Source organism: Anabrus simplex, chromosome 4 (assembly GCF_040414725.1).
Source record: "Anabrus simplex isolate iqAnaSimp1 chromosome 4, ASM4041472v1, whole genome shotgun sequence".
Taxonomy (NCBI): domain Eukaryota; kingdom Metazoa; phylum Arthropoda; class Insecta; order Orthoptera; family Tettigoniidae; genus Anabrus; species Anabrus simplex.
In genome coordinates this window covers 122505792-122533589 of record NC_090268.1, presented here as the reverse complement: position 1 = coordinate 122533589, position 27798 = coordinate 122505792, and the positions used below count along the sequence as shown (strand labels likewise).

General features: G+C 38.6%; 1 protein-coding gene across 1 annotated transcript in view; it reads left to right on the top strand.

The window, feature by feature from the left end:
- The first annotated feature begins 24013 nt into the window (after window positions 1–24013).
- Window positions 24014–27798, top strand: part of blw (ATP synthase subunit alpha blw, mitochondrial) — a 123039-nt gene continuing 119254 nt past the window's right edge. The window contains exon 1 of the mRNA XM_067145186.2: window positions 24014–24171. Coding sequence (XP_067001287.2) covers window positions 24106–24171 — 66 coding nt within the window. The 5' untranslated portion in view covers window positions 24014–24105. The remainder of the gene's footprint in view (window positions 24172–27798) is intronic.

Below are 27798 nucleotides of genomic sequence, written 5' to 3'. Positions count from 1 at the left end.
GAGCGATCAGCTGATGTAGGGCAAAACAAAGCATTCTCCCATAAGAAGAGCATTATAGTACGCGAACCTTTTCTTGAGCCCTGAGCTCCATAAAGCTGAATGGGAACTAGGGCTCAAGAAAAGGTTCGCGTAGTTTACAGTGCTTTTTGAACCCCGATTTAAGCGTGCTCCTTATTATTAATTGATTAAAACTATTGAAGATGGTAATAAACTCAATTCCCTATGAATATTTCCGTTCCTCTTTGTATGAAAATTGTTAAGTATCATTTTATATGTGTGATATTCTGATGTGTTTTATGTATCAGTTAAGCGATACAGTGACGTGAATAGGTCTCGTGTTGTTAACCTATTTTAGATACTTGTCTTCTAATTTCACAGGTTTAATTTTTCTCCGTAATATTTGTCCGAAATAGTTATTCTTAAAATATTTTCACAGTGCTGCAAACAAGAAACTCAAGAAACATACCAATTACCTGCATTTCTAATAAAGCCAATTTTGCGCTGGTTAAGCCTTATAAATCAAGAAACGTGGCCGATAATAGCGCAATCGTCCCCGTTGCACCTATAATAATTATGGTCAAAGAAATTTTGAAATTACCAATACTTAATGCAGCTGATAACCTCAAGGTTCTGTCATTAAAAAACAGCTATCACCATCATCACACTTATTCACAGACCTTCACATTTAGTTTATAGATGTACATTTAGGCATGATGATAATTATTGTTTTACCGGGCCTAACATCTAGGTTACCAGCCACTATCAGATATGATTAAGCACCCTGTTCTAAATGCTCAGGCTATATCAAACTATAACCGAGTTAGTTAAGCCTAATGAGATGTAACATTCACAAAACTATCATTAAAATGTACATTATGATGAGAGACAGGAAGCCATGTAGGCTACAAGTCGCCAAAACAGCTGCAGCCAGTTAATACACGAATGTATGATAGAACGCAAAACTATAACTGAATTAGTTAAGCCTAATGAGATGTAATATTCACAGAACTATCCTTAAAATGTACAATATGATGAAAGACAGAAAGCTATATAGGCCACAAGTCACCAAAACAGCTGCATGCAGTTAATACACAAATGTATGATAGAACACGAAACTATAACTGAGTTTGTTAAGCCTAATGAGATGTAACATTCACAAAACTATCCGTAAAAATGTACAATATAATGAAAGATAGGAAGCCATATAGGCTACAAGTCACCAAAACAGCTGCAGCCAGTTATACACAAATGTATGATAGAATACAAAACTATAACTGAGATAGTTAAGCCTGATAAGATGTAACATTCACAACTAGCATTTCACAAAATCCCTGAAGACCAGGACAAAACTAAGGAGTGGCTCAAAGCATTGTCCCTAACATTAATTCTGTTTTTCTGTTGTCTTTTGAATTCTTTTCAAATAATATTATTATTTTGTTGGCAAAAGTAGAAGAGCATTGAAGAAATCTTCTGTACAATCAGTGTTCCCTAACCATCCTAGGAATAAGGTTACTGGTACCAAGAGTCATATTTTTCTTACTAGAACCGCGCCATACTCACCCACGGAACGCAAGAGTTGAAGGTGTTTATCATTTTCAAAATCCTTATGCAAACACGAACAGGAAAAAGAGCAAAGGGGGGCTATCATTTCACGAATCCCCTGTAGACCAGGACAAAAGTAAGGAGTGGCTCAAAGCATTTTAAGTAATTCTTCAGGACTGCTTTTTTCTATTTTTGCCTCCATGATGTTTCTGAAGAGCGCGCAAACCCTACAAGAGGCAGGATGCTCCTTGCAGTTTGCGCATTTTGCCTTGGCTTCTCGGTTTAGTGCGCAAGCTACGGCATTGTAGTTTTCACCATATTTCACACATCAAAGAGGCATCATACAGTATTTGGCCGTATGACTCCATCTTTGGCATTTATAATATTGTGAGAGAACCTTTATAGGCTTCTATAGTCACCCTCGCGAAACATAAATATTTCAGAGAGTAGATAGTCTCTGAGAACTTCGTTTTAGTGAGGGTAACACTCATGACGCTTAGTGGGATTTGTTTTGTTGGCATTGGGATCTTTCCTGGTGCAATGATGGATATCCCGGCGTTCGTAGCTGAGCGCCATGAGTTCATCTCGGACTCAATCGACTCCAACTGTTGGAACAATATTCCTGACAATAATTTTAAGCATCAATTGCTAGGGAGCTGGTGAGTAAATTAGCTAGAGGGTGAAAGCTATTTTGTAAGGGCACGGGAGCAGCTATATTCTTACTTTTTCGCTGCTTGGACTTTTCAACTCAGTCTCCATGGCCTTACGTTTACTTTAGCAAATATTTGCCACGCAAGAGCAGCGGAAGGGGAAACAGGAAGTTTATGTGACTTACAGGTTTGGTCGATTACCGTTTGGAGTAGGCTGGGATCAACGTCAGGGAGCACATGGATCCTGGAGTCGTTAGCAGGCCACTGATGCAAGGAAGTCGTAGAGGAGGAAACGCTTGAGGAAATTGAGGCGACAGAGCCCCCGCCTCCCGGCTGGGCGAAAGCCATGGATAGGTTGGAAACAGGCGCAAGGACACAGGCACACTAGAAGGAGAAGAATACACTACGAACGCCAACAATGAACACAACAATGCACCACTACGAGCGCGAACCAATCACGAGCACGGGCAGACACAACCGTTTAAACCAACAATCGTAGAAGGTATTGTGGGGTTTAATACCGTAACTGATATTGGAGGGCAAGAAAATGCATGTACTAGAAGGGTTTTGATGCTATCATTCATTTATTAGGTGTAAGTTTGCTATATTCCTACCTGGATAATATTATTATTATTATTTTATTTTAGACGTGTCTTATAATAAAATAAATTCAAATTAACTGCATTAAAAGTATGCATGGGATGGTAGTCAATAAGAGCGCATTTATAACTGAGATCGAAATACTAGCCAATGAGAGCAAGAAGTGACGTCGGTAAGTCGTGTCTTCTGGGGGGAGAAATATCGCAATAGATAGATATTTATTTCAATAATTATTTCCAACGAGCCAAAGGCTCATACAGAGGAATTGTACAATGAATAATATATTGAATGGCGGATCTACAAACTCTGAATACTTACAATGACATAATCAGGTGACTTAAACAGTAAAAGTAGAGACATCAATGCAGAAAGTGTAAGAAAAATATAAAAATACCATTCTTTAGTTCATAATTATACTAAGATACTTAAACTACTTAGTACTACAAGTGAGTAACAATGCAACAGGATTGAAAAAGCGGGGCGAGTGTTTGTTTTAAACATTACATATTTATATATCACCTATGAAATATCTATTCCATAGATTTTCCTTTGCCTTTCATTTGAAAGTTATTAAAGTAAGGGCAATTTTTACGTCAGCAGGAAGTTTGTTGTATGCTTGAATTGCTGAGAATTTACAACTGTTCTTCCCATATTTTGAAGAGTGGATGTGATACAAGACCAAGTCATCTGCATGTCTAGTTTGATACCTGTGGTTGTCTGAATTGGTTATTAAAGTAGTGTTGTGAAATATTAGGTTTCTTTTTATTTTATACATTAGTAAGACAGAATTAAGCTCTGTAATTATGCTGAGAGGTGGAATTTTGGTCTGAGTGTATAGGTCGTTTACTGGGGTGTATAATGGTAAGTTAAATATGTTCGTTATTGCCCTGTTCTGTATCACCATTAGTTCATTCGCGGAAGACTTTACACAATGTGACCAAATTACACATAAGTACTGCAAGTGGCTATGTACTAGTGAATAACAAATTTGTAGGACGAGGTGTTTAGGGATTAAATATCTAAATATTTTTAGTGACCCAGCAACTGGGGCGATTTTCTTAGTTATGTATTCAACATGGTCATCCCAGGTCAGGTTCTCATAAATAATTAATCCAAGATATATCACTTTATTTACTTTTTCTATTTCCGTATCATTTATGAGTAATTTATCACTATTTGAGTGAAGGATTTTTTGTTTTGAAATAAGTATGTATTTAGTTTTCTGCAGATTAATTGTCAATTTGTTACACTGGTACCAGTGTAAGAGAGTGAATATGTCCTGCTGCATGTTTTCTAAAACTGTGTCCTTACTTTTGCCCGTATAGAAGATATTGGTGTCATCAGCGTATAATGTGATATAGCCATTTAGATTACAAGAAGAAATATCATTTATATAAATGAGAAATAAAATAGGACCTAGTATGGAACCTTGTGGGACACCATGTGTTACATACTTGGCAGAGCTCGAGTAATTATACACGGTAACAAGTTGCTTTCGTCCTGTTAAGAAATTACGAAACCAATTCAGCGCAAAGCAACGAAATCCAGCCTTTTCTAATTTTCTTAAAAGAATACTATGATCAAAAGTATCAAAAGCTTTGGTAAGATCAATGAATAAGCCTGCTGCAATGTTGTTGTTGTCTACGGTGGATTGTAACATTGTAATGAGATCGACAGTAGCTACTTCGGTACTAGACCTCTCCCTGAACCCATATTTCCCCTTATAGAAGAAATTCTTTTTGTTTAGAAAAGCCAAAAGTATTTTCTTCACAACAGTTTCCATAATTTTGGAAACAATTGATAAAATCGAGATTGGCCTATAATCACTTGGATTTAGTCTATTCCCTCCCTTAAACACAGGGATCACTTTAGCTATCTTTAGTTTATTGGGTATTATACCGGTAGTCAGGGACTCGTTAATGATCTCTGCGAGTTATCCTATTATAGGGTCCTTTGCTTTTTTAATAGTGAGGTAGTCATGTCATCTATTCCGCAGCTCTTCATATTTTTAAGGTTAGATATGATCGACTTTATTTCTGCTACATCCGTTCGGCACAGGTAAAGTGATTCAAGACTAGTAAATTCACTGAAAGCCACAGTATTATGTTCAGGAATACTTAGAGCTAGGTTTTTGGCAATGTCTATAAAAAAAGGAGTTGAATGAGTCACACAGAACCTGTTTATCAGTTATTATTTTGCCTTCAATTTCAAGCGTAGTACACGAGACATTCGTTACTTTTTTAATATGAATGATTTCGTTCATTAATTTCCATGCTGTTTTGGATTGTTATTATGAGATTTGAAAAGGTTTGAGTAGTAGTCATGTTTGGGCCTTTTTTAATTTAGTTACTGTATTTCTACACCTGCAGTATTCTTGTCTCAAAAGCATGTTATTCTTGTGAGTAGGATGTTTGAGTTTTGCATGCAAGCAGTCTCGTCTCTTTATAAGGGTAAGAAGATCATTAGTAACCCAAGGAATTTTCCTAGATGTCTTTATGCCTTTTAAGTTTTATTATATTTATTAGGACAGCTCGTATAATTGTCCTTTTGTCGTATTTGGTTAATGAATGCATCATACAATATATCTATTTGGCAACTGTACGCATGATATGTATCTGACATGTGTAGGCCTACACCAGTGTTCATGTAGGCATTGCTCAATTCATTCTCCTTACACCTACTAGGTATTACAGAAATATTAGAGTGAGGAGATGCTAGGTGAGTGCTTTGGTTTGGCCATAGCATGTCAAAAACTAAAATATTATGGTCACTTAAGTCATTAATAATATTTGATACTGTATAGCATAATTCAGAAATATTCACTGATATGTGGTCAAGTAAGGTGCTAGCAGAGTCACTTATTCAGGTTGGATATGTTCTATTGCACAGAGCAAAATCATAACAAGTTTGAATATTGAGATACTTCTTTTTTAATTGGTCACTGGATAAAACATCAATATTGACATCACCTGGGAACAAACGCAGCTTGTTAGGACTAATAGGCTGACTGAGAAATTGTTCAAGAGAACTCAGGAATGAAGCGGCATTATTCCGGTTAGGATTGTATCCAGCAATAATGTTAATGTGATTGCAACCTTTCCTTTTGAACTGATACCTGTAAATCTCAATCCACAACAAGCTATGATTCAACTCACATTTTAATATCAAGTTTACTTTCCAACTATGCGATACGTAAATACCCACTCCACGTCCCTCTCTACCATCTCTGTGAGCAAATACACAATCGTAATTCTTTAGATTATAGAATTTATAGAATTCAGCTTCATTGCTAATTATCCAAACTTCAGACACAACCACAATATCCACTTCACCAATGAGGAATAACGACAACTCAATATCGTCAAGCTTTTTTCTGATACTTCTGGTGTTAGGGTACAAAATCCTAAACTTAACTGAAATTGAACTATGACACGAGTTCACGGTAATATCCAAGGGTTTCTGTTGAATTTGAATTCATAGCAACCTAGAGGAAGTTTTGGGTATCCTGTTATAAGATTATTTAAAGTAGTCCTATCACTGGTCATTTTGAGGTTGAATAATGTGCCTGGATGGCATAATAGACTTGGAAATATCTTCCCCTTGAAGGCGTTTAATGTCCTCGGTGTTCTGAATGCGGATTGATTGGTGATTCTCCGATTTCCTTACGTAAATTTTGCAATCTCTAGTCCACACAAATTTACAACCATGCCCCTTCAGTTCCCTCGCCAGTTTATGTAGGTATTTATTGGTCGGTGTCAGGTGTTCGTTTATGTAAACAGTTCTATGGGCAGCCTGAATGCCTACCTCACTCAACTTGATGTTTTTCATCTTCTTGGCCGAAAGAAATTCTTCTTTCTTGAGGCGGCTACGAAATTTCACAAGGAGTGGTAGTGGGAATTTAAGCTTTCTGGATGGTAGTCTATGACACGCATCGATATCACGATCGGCCACTTCGACATCGAGTGCTTTACCGAGGAATTTCACTATTGAAAGTGGATTTTCATTTTGAAATTGTGGCTACCCGGGGATTCCCAAATTATTTCTTCGAACATATTGTTGCAATTCTTGGTTTTCCGTCTGTAGTTTTACCAACTCTGCTTGTGTTATTTCACGTTCTTTCTCAAGATCATTTAACTTGGATTTTAACATTGCGATTTGAGAAATCGCCATCTTGAAATCTTCTGTAATTTTTCGAAGAGAATCTTTTGCCTCGTCGAACGAGTCCGCACAAAATGACACAGCCTTTTGAATCTCGCCCTGCTCCGTTTCGATTGCCTCAAGTTTTGAAAGTCTTTTATAAATATCTCTAATCACGTGATCTATTTTACTAACGTTAGACACGCACTCATTCTCATTACTAAGACATGCCGTATCGTCACACCTACCACAGAACCTTTTCTTCGACTTATGTCAATAAGTTTGCTGAAATGTTTCTTATTGATTTTTACACACACTCTATGATGCCTTCTACGACACTTTCCGTCACATATTATGTAGTCATCTTCAGATTTTATGCTAGAGTTGCACAAGCCACACACACAAGACTGAATTGGATCCACAGTCAGCACCTGCAGATAGCGTTAGTGTTGCTCTGTCTGAAAATTTTGAAAATCAAAGTGAACATACACAGAATGGATTGCGTCTACAGTACTTTCGCCTACGTGCATCGTGTACATCGTGTAACTGAAGCGAGCCCGAGCATTGCCGAAATTAGACGACATTATTACAATATTACAGTATTACAGTAAAGGATTATAATAAAGTCATGTATGTGGAAATAATTAATGTTCTAAAAATAATTGAATTGACTAGACAATATTTCGTTCACAACATGTTAAGGGTTAAAGCTGTCTACCCTGTCTCCCCTGACACTTCGACCATGCACGCGACACGGTACACTGTTCTTTCGGGACAGGAAGTTGACAGAAAAATCGCACCGAGTGCATGTGACACGGAACATTTTTCTTTCGAAACAGGATGTTGCTAGGCCAAACTCGCTGGAATGTAGATGACACACGGACCACTGTTTTTTCGGAACAGGATGTTACTAGGCCAAACTCGCTGGAGTGTAGACGACACGGAACCAGTGTTTTTTCGGAACAGGATGTTCCGGCATACTGTTCCTTTAAAGATCAGTTCCTAGTCCGAAACAATTCCAAAATAACTATTATATTCATTTAGCCTATCTCTATAATTGACCAATGACTCTTCATCTCAAGATAAAATCAGAAGACAAAAGTTATGTATCTAAACGCTATGGATAATAAAAGAGATTACTATTATTCCTCACAGTTAAGGAACGTCAGTTGGGCTACTCCATCTCTCCGTAGTTTCATTTCACGACGTTACTTTGGCAGATATCAACGATGGACCTGTTTGCGTAATTAATAACTTGTTCGATAGAAGGCAATTTGTGTTTAAGAAAAGTTATTCCATTGAAGTTCAACTTGTAGGTTTCCAGCAAGATATAGCAGACATCCTGGATTCAGAAGATCAAATAGACTGTATCGCGACTGACCTATCTAACCCATTTGATAGAGTAGATCTTGGGAGACTACTGGCAAAAATGATTGCAATTGGACTAGACAAAAGGGTGACTGATTTGGTGGCTATATTTCTAGAGAATAGAATTCAGAGAATTACTGTGGAGTAGGCGAATCTTTATCTGACCCTGTAATAATTAAGAGGGGTATTCCTTCTTTTTCTTATATATAATAACAGTAAATGTGGTACTTCGGTGAGCACGAGAAACGCAGGGCGTGTACCAATTTGTTGAAGTGCATACAGAGGGAGAGGGTGTGTTTAGATGAAAATCTTTCAAATTGTTTTCTAAATTTATTAATAAGTTCAAAATCATGTCACCTCTGTACAGCAGATATAGTAGAAGTATTCCCCGTCCTAGGGCTGGCGACGTCCTTGGATTCCGGCAGCTCCTCTCCCTTCCATACCAGTGGACCACCATTTGTCCCTCGACGGAAGTTCTAAAAGATCCATACGGTGCTGATGAAGGGCGTTGAAACAGACCAAGTAAATGACGAACGTGAATGAACACCGTTACGCCTTGGGGCGAGTTAATGCAAAAAACTGCTTCTGTACAGATGAGAGAAAGGTTTATCACTGGTTTTAACAAGGTTCATGACACGTGAGAATGTATGTTTGAAGGTCTATCACACGGTAGAAATCTATCCCGTGTTAAATCCTCAATCATTTGAAATGAAAAAGAAAGTCATTAAACTTGAATGAGTATATAAGTTTAACGTTCATAAAATGTAAGTCTACTCGAAACTTATCGTCGAATTTCAAAATAGTCACTTAAAGTTTGTGGCACTTGGCATAATGTGAAGTTATGCCACACGACTTAGTTGTTAGTTTGAAGCACCATTCAATGTAATCAATTGCACTGAAAAAATAAGGATGTTTCACTCGTGAATTCAGACTTGTTCACGCATTGGTAATGACATAAAAAAATATAAAACGAAATTAATCATGCATCAATAGTCCTCGGTTCGACTGTTCATAGAATCGAAACGCACAGCTGAATGTTCGTAGAATTGAAATGTACAGTTCTTAGTAGAATTGAAATGCACAGTTCACACACGCAATCTACAGTTCATTACCTACAAATATTTACACAGTTCATGAAATGGTAAATTAGTGACGCAGTCATGCTTGCAATTCGAGTAATTCTGAATTAAAGCACAGTCTCGTTAACTTGAAGTATTCAGTACTTTGTAAGGAGCAAACTGTTCCAAATCCTGTCCACAACATTAAACTTTAAATTACGAGTACTTGAAAATATTCACAAGTCTTAGACACTCGTGTAGAATAAACAGTCACTTGCTGATGTTCAGATGAAGCACAATTTATATCACGCCCCGTTGGAGCAGAAGTTTATCACTCACACTTGAAAGAAACTCGTACAAGTTCATACTCGTCGCGATTGAGTTAAAGTCAACGGACTCGAAGTATGACGGCCGCTTCACGCTATATCGCGGTCCTCGCGAACCGACTGCACGAATTCCACTGCCATGTGTGCACATACACACGCTGGTCACACATGCTCTGCTAAGCGAAACAGTACTGTATTTATATCCGATCCGTGCCTTCACATCTCGTTCCATAACTTCGTTGTCTCATGTCGGATTTACGTGAAACTTTGCAGGAACGTAGATAAAGGAACTGGCTGCACGATGATATGGTTAAATTTGTTTACTTATTATTATGGGGAAAGTTATTATCCATAGAAGCTCGAGGAATATTCCACTCCAGTCTAGGCTCTGTTTGTTGCGCTGTGGCAGGCGTGTGACGTCACTCGGTCTACGTCACGCTCACACAGCTGTTGCTCGCTGGTCAGTCAGTCTTTCGCTGCCGGGCCGGAGCGTAACGCGTAAGTTTTAAATTTCCATTACGGGGACTTAGTTTTCTACCGCCGTTACCGATACATCATATCAATGAAAATGATACGAGTAAAGAAGTGGAATCAGAGATCAGGCTTTTTGCAGATGATGTTTTTCTGTAGAGAGTAATAAATAAGTTACAAGATTGTTGGCAACTGCAAAATGACCTCGATAATGTTGTGAGATGGACAGTATGATGATAAACGGGGTTAAAAGTCAGGTTGTGAGTTTCACAAATTGGAAAAGTCCTCTCAGTTTTGATTACTGCATTGATGGCTTGAAAGTTCCTTTTGGGGGTCATTATAAGTACCGAGGTGTTTATACAAGGAAAGATTTTCATAGGGGTAATCACATAAATATGATTGTAAATAAAGGGTACAGATCTCTGCACATGGTTATGAGGGGGTTTTGGGGTTGTAGTAAGGATGTAAAGGAGAGGGCATATAAGTCTCTGGTAAGACCCCAACTAGAGTATGGTCCCTGTGTACGGGACGCTCACCAGGATTATTGATTCAAGAACTGAAAAAATCCTAAGAAAAGCAGCTCGATTTGTTCTGGGTGATTTCTGACAAAAGAGTAGCATTACAACTATGTTGCAAAGTTTGGGCTGGAAAAACTTGAGAGAAAGGAAACGACCTGCTCGATTAATTGGTGTGTTCCGAGCTGTCGTGGAGAAATGTTGTGGAATGACATCAGTAGACGAATAAGTTTGAGATGTGTCTTTAAATGTAGGAAAGATCCAAAAATGATGATAAAGCTGGAAATCAGGAGGACAAATTTGGGCAAATATTCGTTTATAGGAATGGGAGTTAGGGATTGGAAAAACTTACTAAGGGAGATGTTCAATAAATTTCCAATTTCTTTGCAGTCATTTAAGATAAGGCTAGGAATACAACAGATATGGAATCTGCCACTTGTGCGACTGCTCTAAATGCAGATCAGTACCTAGTGAATGATTGATTGGAAGTCAGCTGGACTACTCCAGCTCTCTGCAGTTTCATTTCACGACATTATTTCTGCAAATATCTTCGAAAGTAACCTTTAGGATTCATCAATTTTAGTGGAAACCTGATAATATATCCTGTCTTCGTCTTTCTAAATTATGATAAATCGGCAATCAAAGTATATATCATTTCCGTAGAGGTGTATGCATTTCTACTGAAAATCTTAGACCGCCAGCGCCACGTGTCCAGCTATGAAACTACTTCAATTACAGAGTGTGCACCCGATTGACAAGGCCAGTATGTAGCTAGCTAGAGCGATGCATCAAGTCTATCTATCTACAAAGTTTTAATTCCCCACCGTGGAGCGGCGGGGCGGAGCACCTACAACAAATATCGCTAGAAACTTCCAAGACGCTTTTCTACGCCAAAATTGTACCCAGACTAACATATGGCATTGAAAGTGTGGTCCAAATCACAGTCTAATATACACAGTCGAGAAGCTCCTTAGTGATGAGATGGCATCCTGTTGACAGGCGGAACCACACCAACGCTCGTAGCGGCCAGCAAGCTCTAACTGTCCGGAACATTTCTCTACCCAATAGCTGATTGCACTTTCCCACGTAAATTATAAACTGTAACCACTTCGACAACTATATTAATCGTACTGTACATTTTAATAAAATACGTTGATACAGTAGACTACTTATTGCTACAGCGCGGTAATAATACCGAAGGAAAACAACAATACCGTAGTTTATTTGTGAATGAACAACTGATCACATCACTGTTGTTAAGGTCTTAGCCATTTTCGAAATCCTATTCTTGAACTAAATTTGGTTATTTCACATAAATCACAAAAATAGCAATTAACTACAAAACAATTCAAATAATATTCAAAGATCTCAAGAACCTGAATGGCTGAATTTTGAGCTTTTTTGTTTTATGACACTGAAAACTTTCATTGCAAAATATCACAGTGTAATCTAATTTTAATTTCACAAATAATTTCAACACTAATGACTTAGTACCTTCACAGCATTAATGTGGAAAATCAGGTATTTATATTAGGGAATTACTAGTATACCACTTCCAAGTTAGTGAGCATACAGGAAATTCCTAAAAACAACCCATTTTCTCTCTGCTCCTCTGACAACCGAGCAAGTGGCCGCGTGGTTTAAGTCACGTAGCTATCAGCTTACATTTCGGAGGAAAGGGTTCGAACTCCACTGTCGCCAGCCCTGAAGATGGCTTTTTTGTTGTGTACCATTGTCAAAACAGCCTGTACGGTAATTAAGGCCATGGTCGTTTCCTTTTCGCTCCAAGCCCTTTCCTATTCCAACGTTGCCAAAAGACCTATCTATGTCGGTGCAACGTCCGACTGTGTGTTGTGCTCAATAACTTTCGGTTCGAAGAAATCTGCGGAGATTCCATACTAATTTCTTCTTCTCTGCTGACATAAACTGTCTGTCTTCAAAATGATTCGAACGTAACGTTATGATATTGTACAAATAGTTCACATTTTTCTCCAATAAATCAGCCCTCCTATAATTTACAAACAGTTTTCTTGCCTTTCTTCCTTTCTTAATCCGTTTAACCTCCAGGGTTGGTTTTTCCTTCGGACTGAGTGAGGGATCCCACCTCTACCGCCTCGAGGGCAGTGTCCTGTAGAGTGAGACTTGGGGTTGGGATACAACTGGGGAGTAGGGCCAGTTGCTCGCCCAGGCGGCCTCAACTGCTATGCTGAAGAGGGGCCTTGTGGGGGATGGGAAGTTTGGAATGGATAGACAAGGGAGAGGGAAGGAAGCGACCGTGGCTTTAAGTTAGGTACCATTCCGGCATTTGCCTGGAGAAGTGGGAAACCACGGAAAACAACTTCGAAGATGGCTGAGGTGGGAAACAAACTCCCTTCTACTCAGTTAGCCTTCCGAGTCTAAGTGGACACCGTTCTAGCCGTCGTACCACTTTTTCAAATTTCGTGATAGAGCCGCGCATCAAACCCAGGCCTCCGGGGGGTGGCAGCTAATCGCACTAATCACTACACAGAGGCGACAAGCAGTTTTGTACACATTGGAAATTAAAGCACCGCGTGTTAGATGTTACGGTTGCGTTAAAACGTTATTTAAGTTAATATTATTATAATTATAATTGGATGGATTTCACTATCATTTACATTCCTAAATCACTGATGAACGAAATGCCTACTTATATGAAGTTACATTTCTGAACCTTCACAATATTGTCCTATTATCCGAAAATGTAAACAGTAATTCAGGCTTTACTGTACAGGATCTTTAGAAAACCTAAAGAATGATAGCTCTGGTGTCTTCTTGTAATTGAGCAATTTATTTATCCACCTCGTTTCGTAAATACCATGTCAATTTAATAGTTAACCGATCATCTATAATATAATTACCTCACGATTACCTCGCAAAACGTACACGACTTACACATTCCAGAAGACCGGCAGCTTGCTGGCCACGTGGAGCGCTGCAGTCGCATGGATAAAAACTGAGCGGAGCTTCGCGACTGTGTGTTTTAGACTGTGGTCCAAACTATCCTACCATTGTCTAGCAACGGTGGGAAAAGTGAAATTTAGGTTCTAGAAAGCTGTTCTCGGCCTATGAAGGCTATCCTTAGTTCCCTGCATACTTTGTACTTTCCACCTTCGTTTATTCATCGAGTAATAATTTAGTTCCTATATCCCAATAATATTGCACTTCATGCCCCCGGAGTGGTTTTGACAGATATTATAGTAGACAACCTCTTATTCTCAGCAATTAAAGACAATTTCATTCTCCGTCCGGCGTAGTAGGGAAAATAATAGTAATCCACCAGCGGTAAAAGTTCATATAACCGCAATTCAGCTGAAAATTTTAGTGTAGATGCATTGTAGTGTAGATCAGTATATTTAGATAGTAGCGTATCTTGCCTGCTATATTAGTGTGTTATCTTTCGTGTGTATCTATTAGAGCGTAGTACTAATAATAATTTGTCTAAGCATTTAGCTTTGTTGGTAATCTTTGAGTAACAGTAGTTCTTGCAAATTTCATTTCTGTTTGTATTTAGTAGTGACATACGGTAGCGGTATTGTAATTAGGATACGTCTGAAAGTAGTTTAAAAATTACTGTAGTGTGCTGTACAGTAGTTTACGAGTAATATCCTATCAGAATTTAGTGTGCTTATCTTATTATTGTAAAATATTTGTGTAGTACTGGTGTAGTAGAGGTATCCGTAGAAACTCTTACTAAAATTCTGTTGTAATTAGGATAGGCTTAATTGCAGTTTGGAATTGTGTAGTTCTTGTGTATTCCTTTCGATATTCAGTAATTAACAGCAGTTTTTATCCTGTTAGGGATTGTAGGATAAAAAGTAGAGTACGACTAAGTAGTATTGTAGTGTACTCGTATATTAATTACCTTAATTACCCTATTGTTGTGTGATCTTTGAGTACTATCCCAGACGTTATATCCCTCCGTTCATTCATTTTTGCAAATAAGTTATTTTTTTCATTTTTCCGTAAAGAATGGCTAAGGAGCGCGAGTGTACGAACTGTGGGTGTGGCGAGGCATCGAGGGGGTATGAGGGAGAAGTTGGATAGTTTGAGGGTGATAATTAGGATTCTCACAGAAGACTGGAAGGAAGGTAGGTCTTCCTCAAACAATGTACAGGTTACAGCAGGTAAAAAAGTGGAATGGGAAGTAAGGGGGGGGGGAATTGTAGAATTCAGGTGGTCTAATGTTCTAAGGGGAAGGAGATTGTAGATTAAGGGCTCTATTCGGGATAATAATTCAGGACAGGTGTCTGTGAGAAATAGGTACGAGCCACTCCAGGTAGAGCAAAACAGGGAAGATGAGGAACAGGGTACTGTAGCTGAGATGTGCGGAAGTAGGAGTAAGGGAAAACGTAGGAAATGGAAATGTAGAGTAGAGGATAGGAAAATACAAGTGGAACACGGTCTTGGGAAAAAAGGGAAGAGGAAGTAGCTTCTGCAACTATCAGGAAAGATAGGGCTGACCAGGAGGGGACGGGATCAAATGAGGTGGGTAGGGTTGAGGCTCTGGTCATGGGGGATTCCTTCGTTAGACACGTGGGAAAATGTGTGGAGGAAAGGGAAACAGGGTAGAGTGTTATCCAGGAATTAGGTTGAGGCAGATGCTGAGAAATGTAGAAGAGCAGGAGGAGGGAAGGAGAAGGTGGTAGTGTTTCAAGTTGGTACCAACAATGTGTGGGATCTGGTAAAAGCAGCACGGGTGAAGTTTAAGGAAGCGGAGATTGTTATCAGTGGAATACTGTGTAGGAGGGATACTGACTGGAGGGTGATTGGTGATTTAAATGAGACTATGGAGGGGGTATGTGGGAAACTGGGAATGAAATTTGTAGATCCTAATGGGTGGGTAGGAGATAGGGATCTGCGCTCAGATGGCCTTCACTTAAACCGCAGTGGTACGCATAAGTTAGGAAATTTGTTTGGAAGGGTAATAGCGAGGTACATTCAGGGAAATGGGGTGGCTTAGGGAGCGGTGATAAGGGAACAGGGAATTGGAAATCAAGTAGGGATGACATAAAATTGTTTAGTGTTGAACTCTAGAAGTATTGTAAAGAAAGGAATAGAATTGAGTAATTTAATATATATTTACCAGATATTGTAATAGGAGTTGAATCATGGCTGAGAAATGATATAATGGATGCAGAATTTTCTCACGGAACTGAAGGGTTTATCGTAGAGATAGGATAGGAATGGTGGGATGGGGAGTATTCATTCTGGTGAAAGAAGAATTTGTAAGCTACGAAAAAGTTAAAGATGACACACGTGAAATTCTAGGTGTAAGGCTCATTTCTAAATATAATAGGCAACTTGATATATTTGGAGTGTACAGACCGGGAAAGGGTAGCACTGACACGAATTCAGAATTATTTGATAAGATAATCAGCTATGTAGGAAACGACATGGAAAGAAATGTGATTTTAGCGGGAGATCTGAATTTACCAGATATCAATTGGGAAGGAAATGCGAACGACAGGAAACATGACCAACAAATGGCAAATAAGTTCATATATGAAGGACAGCTGATTCAGAAAGTGATGGAACCAACCAGAGGGAAAATATCCTGGATGTGGTGCTGATAAAACCAGATGAGCTCTATAGAGTATCTGAAGTAATAGATGGTATTAGTGATCATGAAGCTGTTTTGCCGTAGTTAAAAATAAATGTGATAGAAGGGAAGGTCTTAAAAGTAGGAGTATTAGGCAGTACCATATGGCTGATAAAGCAGGCATGAGGCAATTTCTAAAAAGTAACGATGATCGGTGGAAAACGGTAAATAAGAATGTAAACAAACTCTGGGAAGGGGTGTAAAGAAATTGTTGAGGAATGCGAAAACAGGTTTGTACCTTTAAGGGAGGTAAGGAACGGTAAAGACCCACCTTATTATAATGGAGAAATAAAGAGACTAAGAAGGAGGTGAAGACTGGAAAGAAATAGAGTTAGCAATGGCTGTGGAAATAAGGACAAATTTAACGAATTTACTAGAAAATTTAATCTAGCAAAGAAGGCAGCTAAGGATAATATGATGGCAAGCATAATTGGCAGTCATACAAATTTTAGTGAAAAATGGAAGGGTATGTATAGGTATTTTAAGGCAGAAACAGTTTCCAAGAAGGTCATGCCAGGAATAATTAATGAACAAGGGGAGTGTGTATGTGAGGATCTTCAAAAGTCAGAAGTATTCAGTCAGCAGTATGTAAAGAATGTTGGTTACAAAGATAATATCCAGATAGAGGAGGAGACTAATGCTAAAGAAGTCTTAAAATTTACATGTGATAACAATGACATTTACAATAAGATACAAAAGTTGAAAACTAGAAAAGCGGCTGGAATTGATCAGATTTCTGGGGATATACTAAAGACAATGGGTTGGGATATAGTACCATATCTGAAGTACTTATTTCATTATTGTTTGGTCGGAGGAGCTATACCAAATGAATGGAGAGTTTCTATAGTAGCCCCTGTGTATAAAGGAAAGGGTGATAGACTTAAAGCTGAAAATTACAGGCCAGTAAGTTTGACATGCATTGTTTGTAAGCTTTGGGAATGCATTCTTTCTGATTATATTAGACATGTTTGTGAAATTAATAACTGGTTCGATAGAAGGCAGTTCGGTTTTAGGAAAGGTTATTCCTCTGAAGCTCAACTTGTAGGATTCCAGCAAGATATAGCAGATATCTTAGATTCAGGTCAAATGGACTGTATCGCGATTGACCTGTCTAAAGCATTTGATAGGATGGATCATGGGAGACTACTGGCAAAAATGAGTGCAATTGGACTAGACAAAAGAGTGACTGAATGGGTTGCTATATTTCTAGAAAATAGATCTCAGAGAATATGAGTAGGTGAAGCTTTATCTGACCCTGTAATAATTAAGAGGGGAATTCCTCAAGGGAGTATTATCGGACCTTTATTTTTTCTTATATATATATAAATGATACGAGTAAAGGAGTGGAATCAGAGGCAAGGCTTTTTGCGGATGATGTTATTCTCTATAGAGTAATAAATAAATTACAAGATTGTGAGCAACTGCAACCTGACCTCAAAAATGTGAGATGGACAGCAGGCAATGGTATGTTGATAAACGGGGTTAAAAGACAGGTTGTGTGTTTCACAAATAGGAAAAGTCCTCTTAGTTTTAAGTACTGCGTTGATGGGGTGAAAGTTCCTTTTGGGGATCATTGTAAGTATCTAGGTGTTAACATAAGGGAAGATCTTCATTGGGGTAATCACATAAATGGGATTGTATATAAAGGGTACAGATCTCTGCACATGGTTATGAGGGTGTTTAGGGGTTGTAGTAAGGATGTAAAGGAGAGGGCATATAAGTCTCAGGTAAGACCCCAACCAGAGTATGGTTCCAGCGTATGGGTTCCGCACCAGGATTACCTGATTCAAGAACTGGAAAAAGTCCAAAGGAAAGCAGCTCGATTTGTTCTGGGTGATTTCCGACAAAAGAGTAGCGTTGCAAAAATGTTGCAAAGTTTGGGCTGGGAAGAATCATCGAGCACAGAATAACATAGAGATGGCAATGGCTTCTGCAATGCATTGGCTCGCTGAAGCCGAGTTTTGCGCGCATCGCCATGTTGGCATTATCAGCAGTGCTAGTTAATTCCTATCAGAGTCTGACATTTTAAAAGATTTCTGTAATATTATTTCATTGGTTAACGTATCTAACGCAGCAGGAAAGTGCCTGTCATAATGATAAGCACGGAACAGTCCAGAACACTGTTTTAATCGCAGTACCGGTAGTTTAAAGTTCGGAAATATGAGCTCAAATAGTCAGTTATTATATCAGATTGTTTTAGTTCAAACCATTTGCCGATTTGCAAGGTGCAGCTAATAATTTTTTTTGCTAGTTGTTTTACGTCGCACCGACACAGATAGGTCTTACGGCGACAATGGGACAGGAAAGGGCTAGGAGTGGGAAGGAAGCGGCCGTGGCCTTTATTAAGGTACAGCCCCAGCATTTGCCTGGTGTGAAAATGGGAAACCACGGAAAACCATTTTCAGGGCTGCCGACAGTGGGGTTCGAACCTACTATCTCCCGAATACTGGATACTGGCCGCACTTAAGCGACTGCAGCTATCGAGCTCGGTGCAGCTAATAATAATGAAACATTTTCACAAAGACCTATTTTAGAGATAGAATAAGACACGTTATGGACCATGAATATTTTTATAGATACCATTACACATCCACACACAATATCATACACAATAAAAATATACACAATCTGTAGGCCTATAAATAAAATAATACAGGTCAATAATAAAGATATCCTGGAAGAGCAGTAAGTATGAAGTGAATAGGCCTAATTATTCAGGAATTGTTGAGCCAAGTAAATCATATCAAAAATAGAGAAACAATATTTTTACATTAGTACATTTGATGAAATTAATTCATTTCAAGTATTATTCTGTAATGTAATGCAATAACCATACCTTAAATAACTATATAGCTATATGGACTTCAAGTGAGATAAAATGAGGAACATACAACACCCACAACGCCTTTTTTTCTGGTGCAATAATTTTATTTTCTTTCTTTACCCAATTTATTTCTTTTTCATGTGATCTATTTGGGCACTAAAACACGTTTCTCACTTTTATTACAGATAGATTTTTCCACAACAGGTACTTCCTGGACTGCTGTAGAGGAGTCTGATGAAGGCATTTCCACAGTCTTTGTGATTTCAAGGACCCTCCTCTCCTGTAAAATTAATTTTAAATATATTATCCTTACTCTATAAATATATTTTTCGACATTTTTCTCGCATCAAACGGCTAAAATTACTTTATTATTTTTTTCTCTTGATCTACAGTAATAATACACATTTGATCCTTTAAATGAGAAAAATAACATGTTCAGCACATGCCAAAATTCACTCTTTCAAACTCTACATACTGTACAGAAAAAAGAAAAGAAAAATAAAACACGCAGAGAACAAAAATGAGCAAACAAAACAATATTAATAAAAAATCAAACGTACTCCATGGACATGCCATGAAATTCCTCAGATACTCCGGAAACGTAACCCCCAAAGTGAGGGTCACCACGGTAGTCATCCTCGGCCCTTTCATGCCACGTCCAACGTCCTTGCTGAATATTCCTGTTGTTTTCCCAGAATGTGTAGTTTAAATAAACATAATTAAAATACATAATAAAGTTGAAATAAAATCAGCAGTATTAAGAATGTCAAAGACCTTCATGCCTCTCTTAACTAGACACGCAAACCCTTGCACATTCTATTCCTCCTACCTTATTTTACTTGACCCACTCTAGGTTGCTGAGTCCAGACTTACGTTACATTCTGTCATTGCGTATTCATGCTCACGTATGCTCACGTTGCAATTTTATCCTTGTCAGCCATGCTTAATCAATTTAAATACCAAACCATACTCCACCTGAAATTTGTCATCACGTCCACCAAACCAAAGTTTACAAACAAACACCAATTCTCAATGCTCCTCCCTCTCAGCACTTAAATTCTGCCATTACATATACCACCGTTTCTCCATCTCCACATTTCAGCAATAAATTACCGTCTCTACTGCAATTTAATACCAATACATCATCACTTGACACTCACATAATATAGCAATAATTAAACGTCCACCATCCATTTGTCATCACGTCCACCAAACCAAAGTTTACAAACAAACACCAATTCTCTATTCACATCCCTCTCAACACTTAAACAAACACCACTTCTCAGTTCTCGTCCCTCTCAACACTTAAATTGAATACCAAACCACCTTCATTTACAACTTACTCATGAGTGCACCACTACTTCTCATACCTTTCCAACACCATATTTCAACATATACCACCTCTATTTCCAACACCACCTTTCATCTCTAGCACACACTCATCTACCATACTCATTTTACCATACACTCATACTCATCCTAATAACCATCATAATTACCTACCGAAAACTCCATCTTTCACCAAACCAAAATTTACAAATAGCCAAATTACATTACTACATCTTCATACTTTTCCAACACCACATTTCAACATCTACAAATACCACCCACTCATATACCATCACATTAAATGCAATTTACTCATGAGTGCACCACCACTTCTCCATACCTTTCCAACACCACATTTCAGCATATACCACCTCTACTTCCAACACCACATTTCAGCCCTAGCACACACTCGTCTACCATCAAATAAATCTCCATCTACAAATACCACACACTCATACACCATCACAACCTTCAAAATATCACTACATCTTCACCTACAAATACCAAACACTCATTCCTCAACACTACATTCTTACATCTAACAATCTTTATTTTCACTACTCCCTATACTATTGTTCTTTTTACTTCTAGTGACTACACCCTTCTCATTTCTACCTGAATCCCACATGTCTGTCAGTTTTCTATACTTTCCTGTTTCTCTGCCACCTCTTTCAGCTCCCATCATCTCCGTTAATCTTCTGCCCTTGCCTCTTTCCCAACTCCTATTGAGACATCCTCCGGTTGCCTCTGACGTCACCTTTTTACCCGTCACTTCCCTTACTTCACTGCTTTCACTCCTCTGCCTTTCTTCTTCACTGCTTATGGTCACCCTTTCACTTGTCGCCTCTTCCTGAACTTCTTCACTGTTAATGGTTACATTTTCACTTAGCGCCTCTCTCTGACTCTCTTCACACATTACACTGTTACTGTTATCTCTCCTCACTTCCCTACCTCTCGTTGCACTGCTCCTTTTTTGTTCGTCTTTTTTAATCTTCATTTCTAAGTCCAGCAGTCTATTCACAGACCAGTTCCTCTTCGAATTTCTGCCTGATACCACTAGCTCTTGTCCTTTAATAGTAGCTCTCAGTCCTTGATTTATCGCATGTATCTTGTGTTTTCTGAGTATTTTCTCATTCCTAATAGCCTCCCATCCCACGTCTCTCTTGATCCATAATTTTTCTCTCTGCATGTTACTCGAATTGCCTATCACAGCATCAGCCATCAACGTAGAAAACAGTTCTACTTTGATAGGCCTGTTGTCCCTTGTTCTTCCCACTCTCTGTACGTCATCTATGTCCACTTCGCTAAAGTTAAGTTTCAATTTCCCCTGTATTAAGTCGACTACTTTGTAAATTGTACGTACTTTGTCTTCTCTCACCTCCTCAGGCTTCCCATAAATAAATAAGCACTTCTTCCTGCGTTTCAGTGTATTGGCATTCACTTCCACTTTCAATTTCAACGTCTCCTCTTCCAGTCGTCCTATTCTTTCTCTTAATATTGCCACTTCCTCGTCGTTCTTTCCCACTTGTGATGTTATATCGTCCGTCATTTCTCGCAGCCATAACTTCATTTTTCCAAACTCCCTGGTTTGTTCTTGGATCATATTCTTAATTTGCTCAAAGGGGCACTCTTCTACCACCGTCTCTTTTACCCATTTTTTGAATTCTTCTATGTCTTCCCATCCCTCATTTCCACTAGATGTCGGGCCTGGGTTCGGCTCTACACCTCCAATCAGTAGCAACTTTATAACCACCGCCGCTGTTAACACTACTTCCCCTTTGATTACCAAATCCACTTTACAACCACCTGATTTTACTTCTTCTTTCTTGCTTTTCCTCTGCCATCCTGCAATAGCCGCCCTGTATTGATCTACTCCAATCATTGTTGTCAAACTCCTCACAAGCTTCCTGCACTCACTCTTACTCCCACTCCCGAGCTCTCTACTCATGCGTCCGCTCTCCTTCGTGGCTTAAGCTGAACGAAACGGCTAAAATGAAGATAAACTAACCTTTGATTTTATTTGTAGGTACTTTGGGAAAGCAGCAACCCTCAGCCTTACGACACACAATGAAGTACCATCAAAATCACTTTCAGTAAAGTTTGCTGAACATATGGTTCTGAAAGGTGTGGGGGACCAAATTTCCCTTCGTATAGCTCTTATCGATTTCTTCCGACATTCATTATCTTTGGGAAAACTGTAAATTATGAAGGGGCTTCTTAACCTATACTGCATGAGCAAGGGGAAAACAATTCGGCACTGAATATTCGCAAAAACATATTGCTTACCTGTGAAAAGTTATCCCTGGTATTTTCTTTGAAGCTCTGTTTGCACATCCATACGCTACACAAGTCGGCATTTTAAAATCATAACACAAAGTTCCTTTATTTACTTCACACGTGGTGCACAAGTAACTTACTTACACTACCGGTCTCCAATGTTATGTTACAAGCAGCATGGCGGCCGCTTGTGTCCACTGACTTCAATTCAGACGGCACATTGCCTACTCTATGTTATTCTGTGCTCGCTAGGAGAGAAAGAAGAAGAGCTGCTCGACTAACTGGTATGTTCCGAGCTGTCAGCGAAGAGAGGGCGTGGAATGACATTAGTAGACGAATAAGTTTGAATGGCGTTTATAAAAGTAGGAAAGATCACAATATGAAGATAAAGTTGGAATTCAAGAGGAAAAACTGGGGCAAATATTCATTTATAGGAAGTGAAGTTAGGGATTGGATAATTTACCAAGGGAGATGTTCAATAAATTCCCAATTTCTCTGAAATCCTTTAGGAACAGGCTAGGAAAACAACAGATGGGAATCTGCAACCTGGGCGACTGCCTAAATGCAGATCAGTATTGATTGATTGATCCTATGAATTTACGGGAGAGACATTCTTTATTGATGATTTAAGAATAAATCACGGCTAGCCATCTACCATGAATTCCAAATAAAAAGAAGTAAAAAAAAAAATCTCAAAGAGAGACTACGGAAAAGAAAGGGCACACCATGACAAGATTCGCAGACCATGCGTTCATTCACTAGAAATGCGGAAATAAACGATCCCATAAACCACGACAGGTCTGTGTGTGTGTGTGTGTGTGTGTGTGTGTGTGTGGTTGTGAAAGGCGCAAACTTAATTGTGACAGATATCACGTTATGTATTGCGAACACTGACAAAATCCTGTTCCTTTGCATAAACTTTTGTATTCTATGTGCAATTCCCAATGAATAAAATAATTCACCATATAATATAGATTGTATATATGTAAATGATAGTTAAAATAATAATAGATTCTGAATTGTTTTGACTGCTCACAATTAACTGTTATAATTATAAGTCAATACGGACCATATGTGGCCATCGTTTTCAAGTTAATTCACACATCTTTCGCGGTCAAAGAGAATGTATTCCGGTTATCACCTTTCTTCTTTCGTTTTGATTAACGGCCAATATTTCACATGAATTGTTGTAACTGAACGTTAATTTAAATATAATATGTGTTTCTGTGAATTACAAGATATATACTTATCACATAAATATAATATTTATTTTTCTTTCAGGACTATTGCTATGGCTGGTGTCGAGATTGCGTGCGCAGTGCTTCATGGGAGTAGTTGACCATCGCCTGTTTCTTCTCCATCTTTTCCACAAGTACGGGTGAGGTGAAATGGCTCTGCTCTCGGTTCGTTTGGCCTCTGCTGTTGCAAGGCAACTTCCCAACACCTCATCACAGGTACGGAAATGGATTTCCGAACTTTTGGCATACAGATACTTTTCAAATTCCATGCGCTTTAGCTTTAACCAATTCTAGTGGAAACCTGATAATATATCCTGTCCTCATACATACAATACGACCTGAAATGTAATAAAATACAGATAGTTGAAGTTGTAGTTAAGATCTTGCTAATAGTTGGGACGAGGAAGATTAGGTATATTTTCAATAAGTTGTGCTCTTGTTGCCTTATCATGCTCTTTACGCCCTTTGTGAGCTGCTGGATCGATCGATCTTAGTCCGAGAACTGTGTTAATGCAAAATCAAGTTGAAGTAATCCGTTGAACATGGAAGCTGGGTTATGTGGAGTGATGTCTCGGTATATACTGGAAACCAGCTGTTGGAAAGGCATTTTCAGTAAGATCCGATTTTAAGGAGGATTTTCGTCGTGCCTTGGCTGCTGAGAAAGCCGAATGCTGCAAAAAAAGAAAGTGAGAGGGCAGGAATGGCAAATCAGTTGTATGTAAAATTTCGTGGCTAATTTGCAACGATTACTTGTGCTGCGACAGGCCAGTACGACATTCTGGCATGTTTCTTCTTTGTGTAACAAAATCTTGGACGCCGACCTTTAATTTAAATAGGATTATTAGTGTGGAATGTTTCACTGTAATGCCATTAATAGTTGTGATTGAGAGTACTATTTTATAGCGCCTAGGTGGACTGATGGGCGTAACCTGTAATATTTACTTGTGAATGTATGCCCTTAACAGTAATTGTATATTGGGTTGTTCCAGTGCTATATTAACTATATTAATTAAAAATGAATGGCTACGTTTACTTTCTATGACAGCATTATCTTGCCGATATTGCATTACCAACTGCATTACATTGAATCTGTGAAAATGAAGAATCTTATGTAGTATTCGACAGGCTCACTTAGTGTAAGTTTGCAACTTCTTATGTGACCTGGTTCTGACATGATTGAAAAATTTAAGGAAGCTGTTGATAATGGCTCATTCTACGGTCATATGACATACTTGTACATTCAAAGAAAACTACCATATTTTGAGTCAAAATTGTAGAGATTGAGGTAGAATGAAGTTTTATTACATTTTATGGTTAATACAACAAAAATTAATAATTTATTCTACTTCTTGTATTTGTACATTTTTTTTTTGAGTGATGTAGTCTATGTGAAAAAAAAAAAGGTAGCATCTAACATTGTTTCCTTTCTCAAAATTCTGCAAATTATAAAGTCTACATATGTTGTGGATTTTTTTACAAACAAATTAAGGGTGAACAAAGGAATACTGATAAACCAAATTAACGTTCTTTATTCTAACAGTTTTATGTTAAAATTGTGGTAGTCATGTATGTGACAGGCAGTCACATACGCCACATTGTATGAATATTTGACCAGCTCTTGGTTTTAATCTACTTCACTGGATGTGGAAATACAATTCCACAATTATTAATTATGGGTGTTGGCAGTTTCTGAATTGTATTGCTCTTGGCCGTAATGCAGACAGTGCTCGTTCGGCACTGAGTCATGAGTGTTCTTGTACAAGATTTCCTGTACTTTATGAAGGTCTTATGTATTACACACTTTCTAGTGACAGATTTGTGAACGGGGTGAGAAGTAAGGAGGTAGCTCTCCCGGTTCCGGTAATACTGCCAACTGAATGGAAATGAAATCTGAATTGAATCGATATTATGATCGATCGATATGAATTTTCTAAACCTTTATTTTAAGCCAACAACTGTGTCACACACATTATATAACATTTCTAGATGCGAATCTTGTTCCTAACATGAATTTTATAGTTTAGCTTTGCTGTGTAAACAACAGTACTAGTATGTAAAGTGTACGCCAGATGTCGCACAGCGATGCATAAGGGATTCATAGTTTGTGTTTCAAAGGTTGCCAATACGAATCTCGAAGATTGCTGAGGTCGACCGATTCAGCACTAGGGTGTCCATCTATCACTAAAAAGTGTGCGAGTAATATATACACGCTCATGTAATGAACGGGGCATTTGAACAACACTCTGAGCACTAAACATGTGAACACTAGACTAAACTGAACTTTACCCTGATAAAGTTCTCAGCAGACTACAAAGGAGGGGAACCTGTGGCACTGAGAAGCGCATTATGGCAAAGTGCTTGGCGAGAGACAATCTCTCAGTGCTGGCGACCAGGCGAGTGACAATCCCCTGTAAAAAATAGTATTTATATTGTTACTTGAGGAAAAGCCATACTAATATCAGAATAGTCGATAGTAGAGATCTGTGCAACATGGCTTCCATGTTTTCCTGCCAGATATTAAAAAAACTAAAAATGTTCTGTAGCCAGTAATACTGTACTAACGTGTGTTGCCGTCAGTCATTGCAAGACTGCATTCTGGGAGTACCATACCTGCAGTACTGGATTGTTAATAGCTGCTAAATAAGCAGAAATGATGCCTGGAACAGCTGATGACGTGCCTTCTTAATACTTGAAACTTCTTTATCTTGGCTCCATTCGATGGACCTTCTCTAAGTCTGTTACCACATTTGGAACTGCTACTGTAGCAACATCAGCAGCATTCTGAATGATGGTTACGACTTTAGCGTACACACAATATTTTGCACTGCCACCCACACCTACCTTTCCGTGGGACATTTTGAATACTTCCATTCAACCCATGAAAATCGTTCTTGTGATCTGGATGCACTGTAGAGCAGATACCGTAGCAGATGAGTTTTTAAATTTGCTTGATGGACCATCGTTCCAAATGGTCAGTTTAGGCTTATCTGCTGGAAACTTGACCACTTCAATGAGCTTTAAGATAGGGAAAGACAGACTGCTCAGTTTGGCAAGGGTTCAGTTAGACTTACCATTTTCCAGCGCATGCATCTAGGCGTGATTGCACTGTCATTTGTTTCTCTCTCGCTCTTGTCTTGCGATGGGCGTGATCATGCGATGGACGGAGCTGCCAACTGTTCATATAAAGAACTAGTGCAGTGGCGTTACTTTTGAATTGGTCTGGATTGCTTAGGGTAGGTTAGTGACAAAGCCGTTGGTCTGGATTGGTTAGGCCATTGGTCTGGGGCTGTAAGCCCCCAGGTTAGAAGCCGCGAAGCAGCCCTAGGCCTCTAGATCCTGCGTGACACCTCCATTGGACTTGCGTATTTATTGTGCAGTTGTGTATTGTGCGCGGGTTGGTAACAGAATTAATTTTACTTCATTTCTGGGAGTGACGTCATATCCCATTGTCTCTCACCCAATGGAAATGCTGGTACATACAGTAGTTAGGCGATGGACTATGGCGCGTGATAAATTGTATTAGGTTATAAAAGCAAAAATCATTTCTGGGGGACAGCGGGTGGGTTCTTGGCTGTCGCAGTGAACACATCTCTCCTCTACAAGGTATTCCAGTTAAGATTTCTAACATATTGCATCCTTATCATGCTATAATAGCCTGGCAAGAACATCAACGATCTTGTTCTGAATATATTTATTTTTGACACTTCGGATAGTGGTGCAATACAGAGCTTGTAAATTACAATATTCACCTTTTTTTGTTTCATTTCATGTATACTCTTCTTGACACAGAGCGGAGCAAATGCCAAACCTTTTATACCTTACTTAGTGCTATCAGTTTAAAAT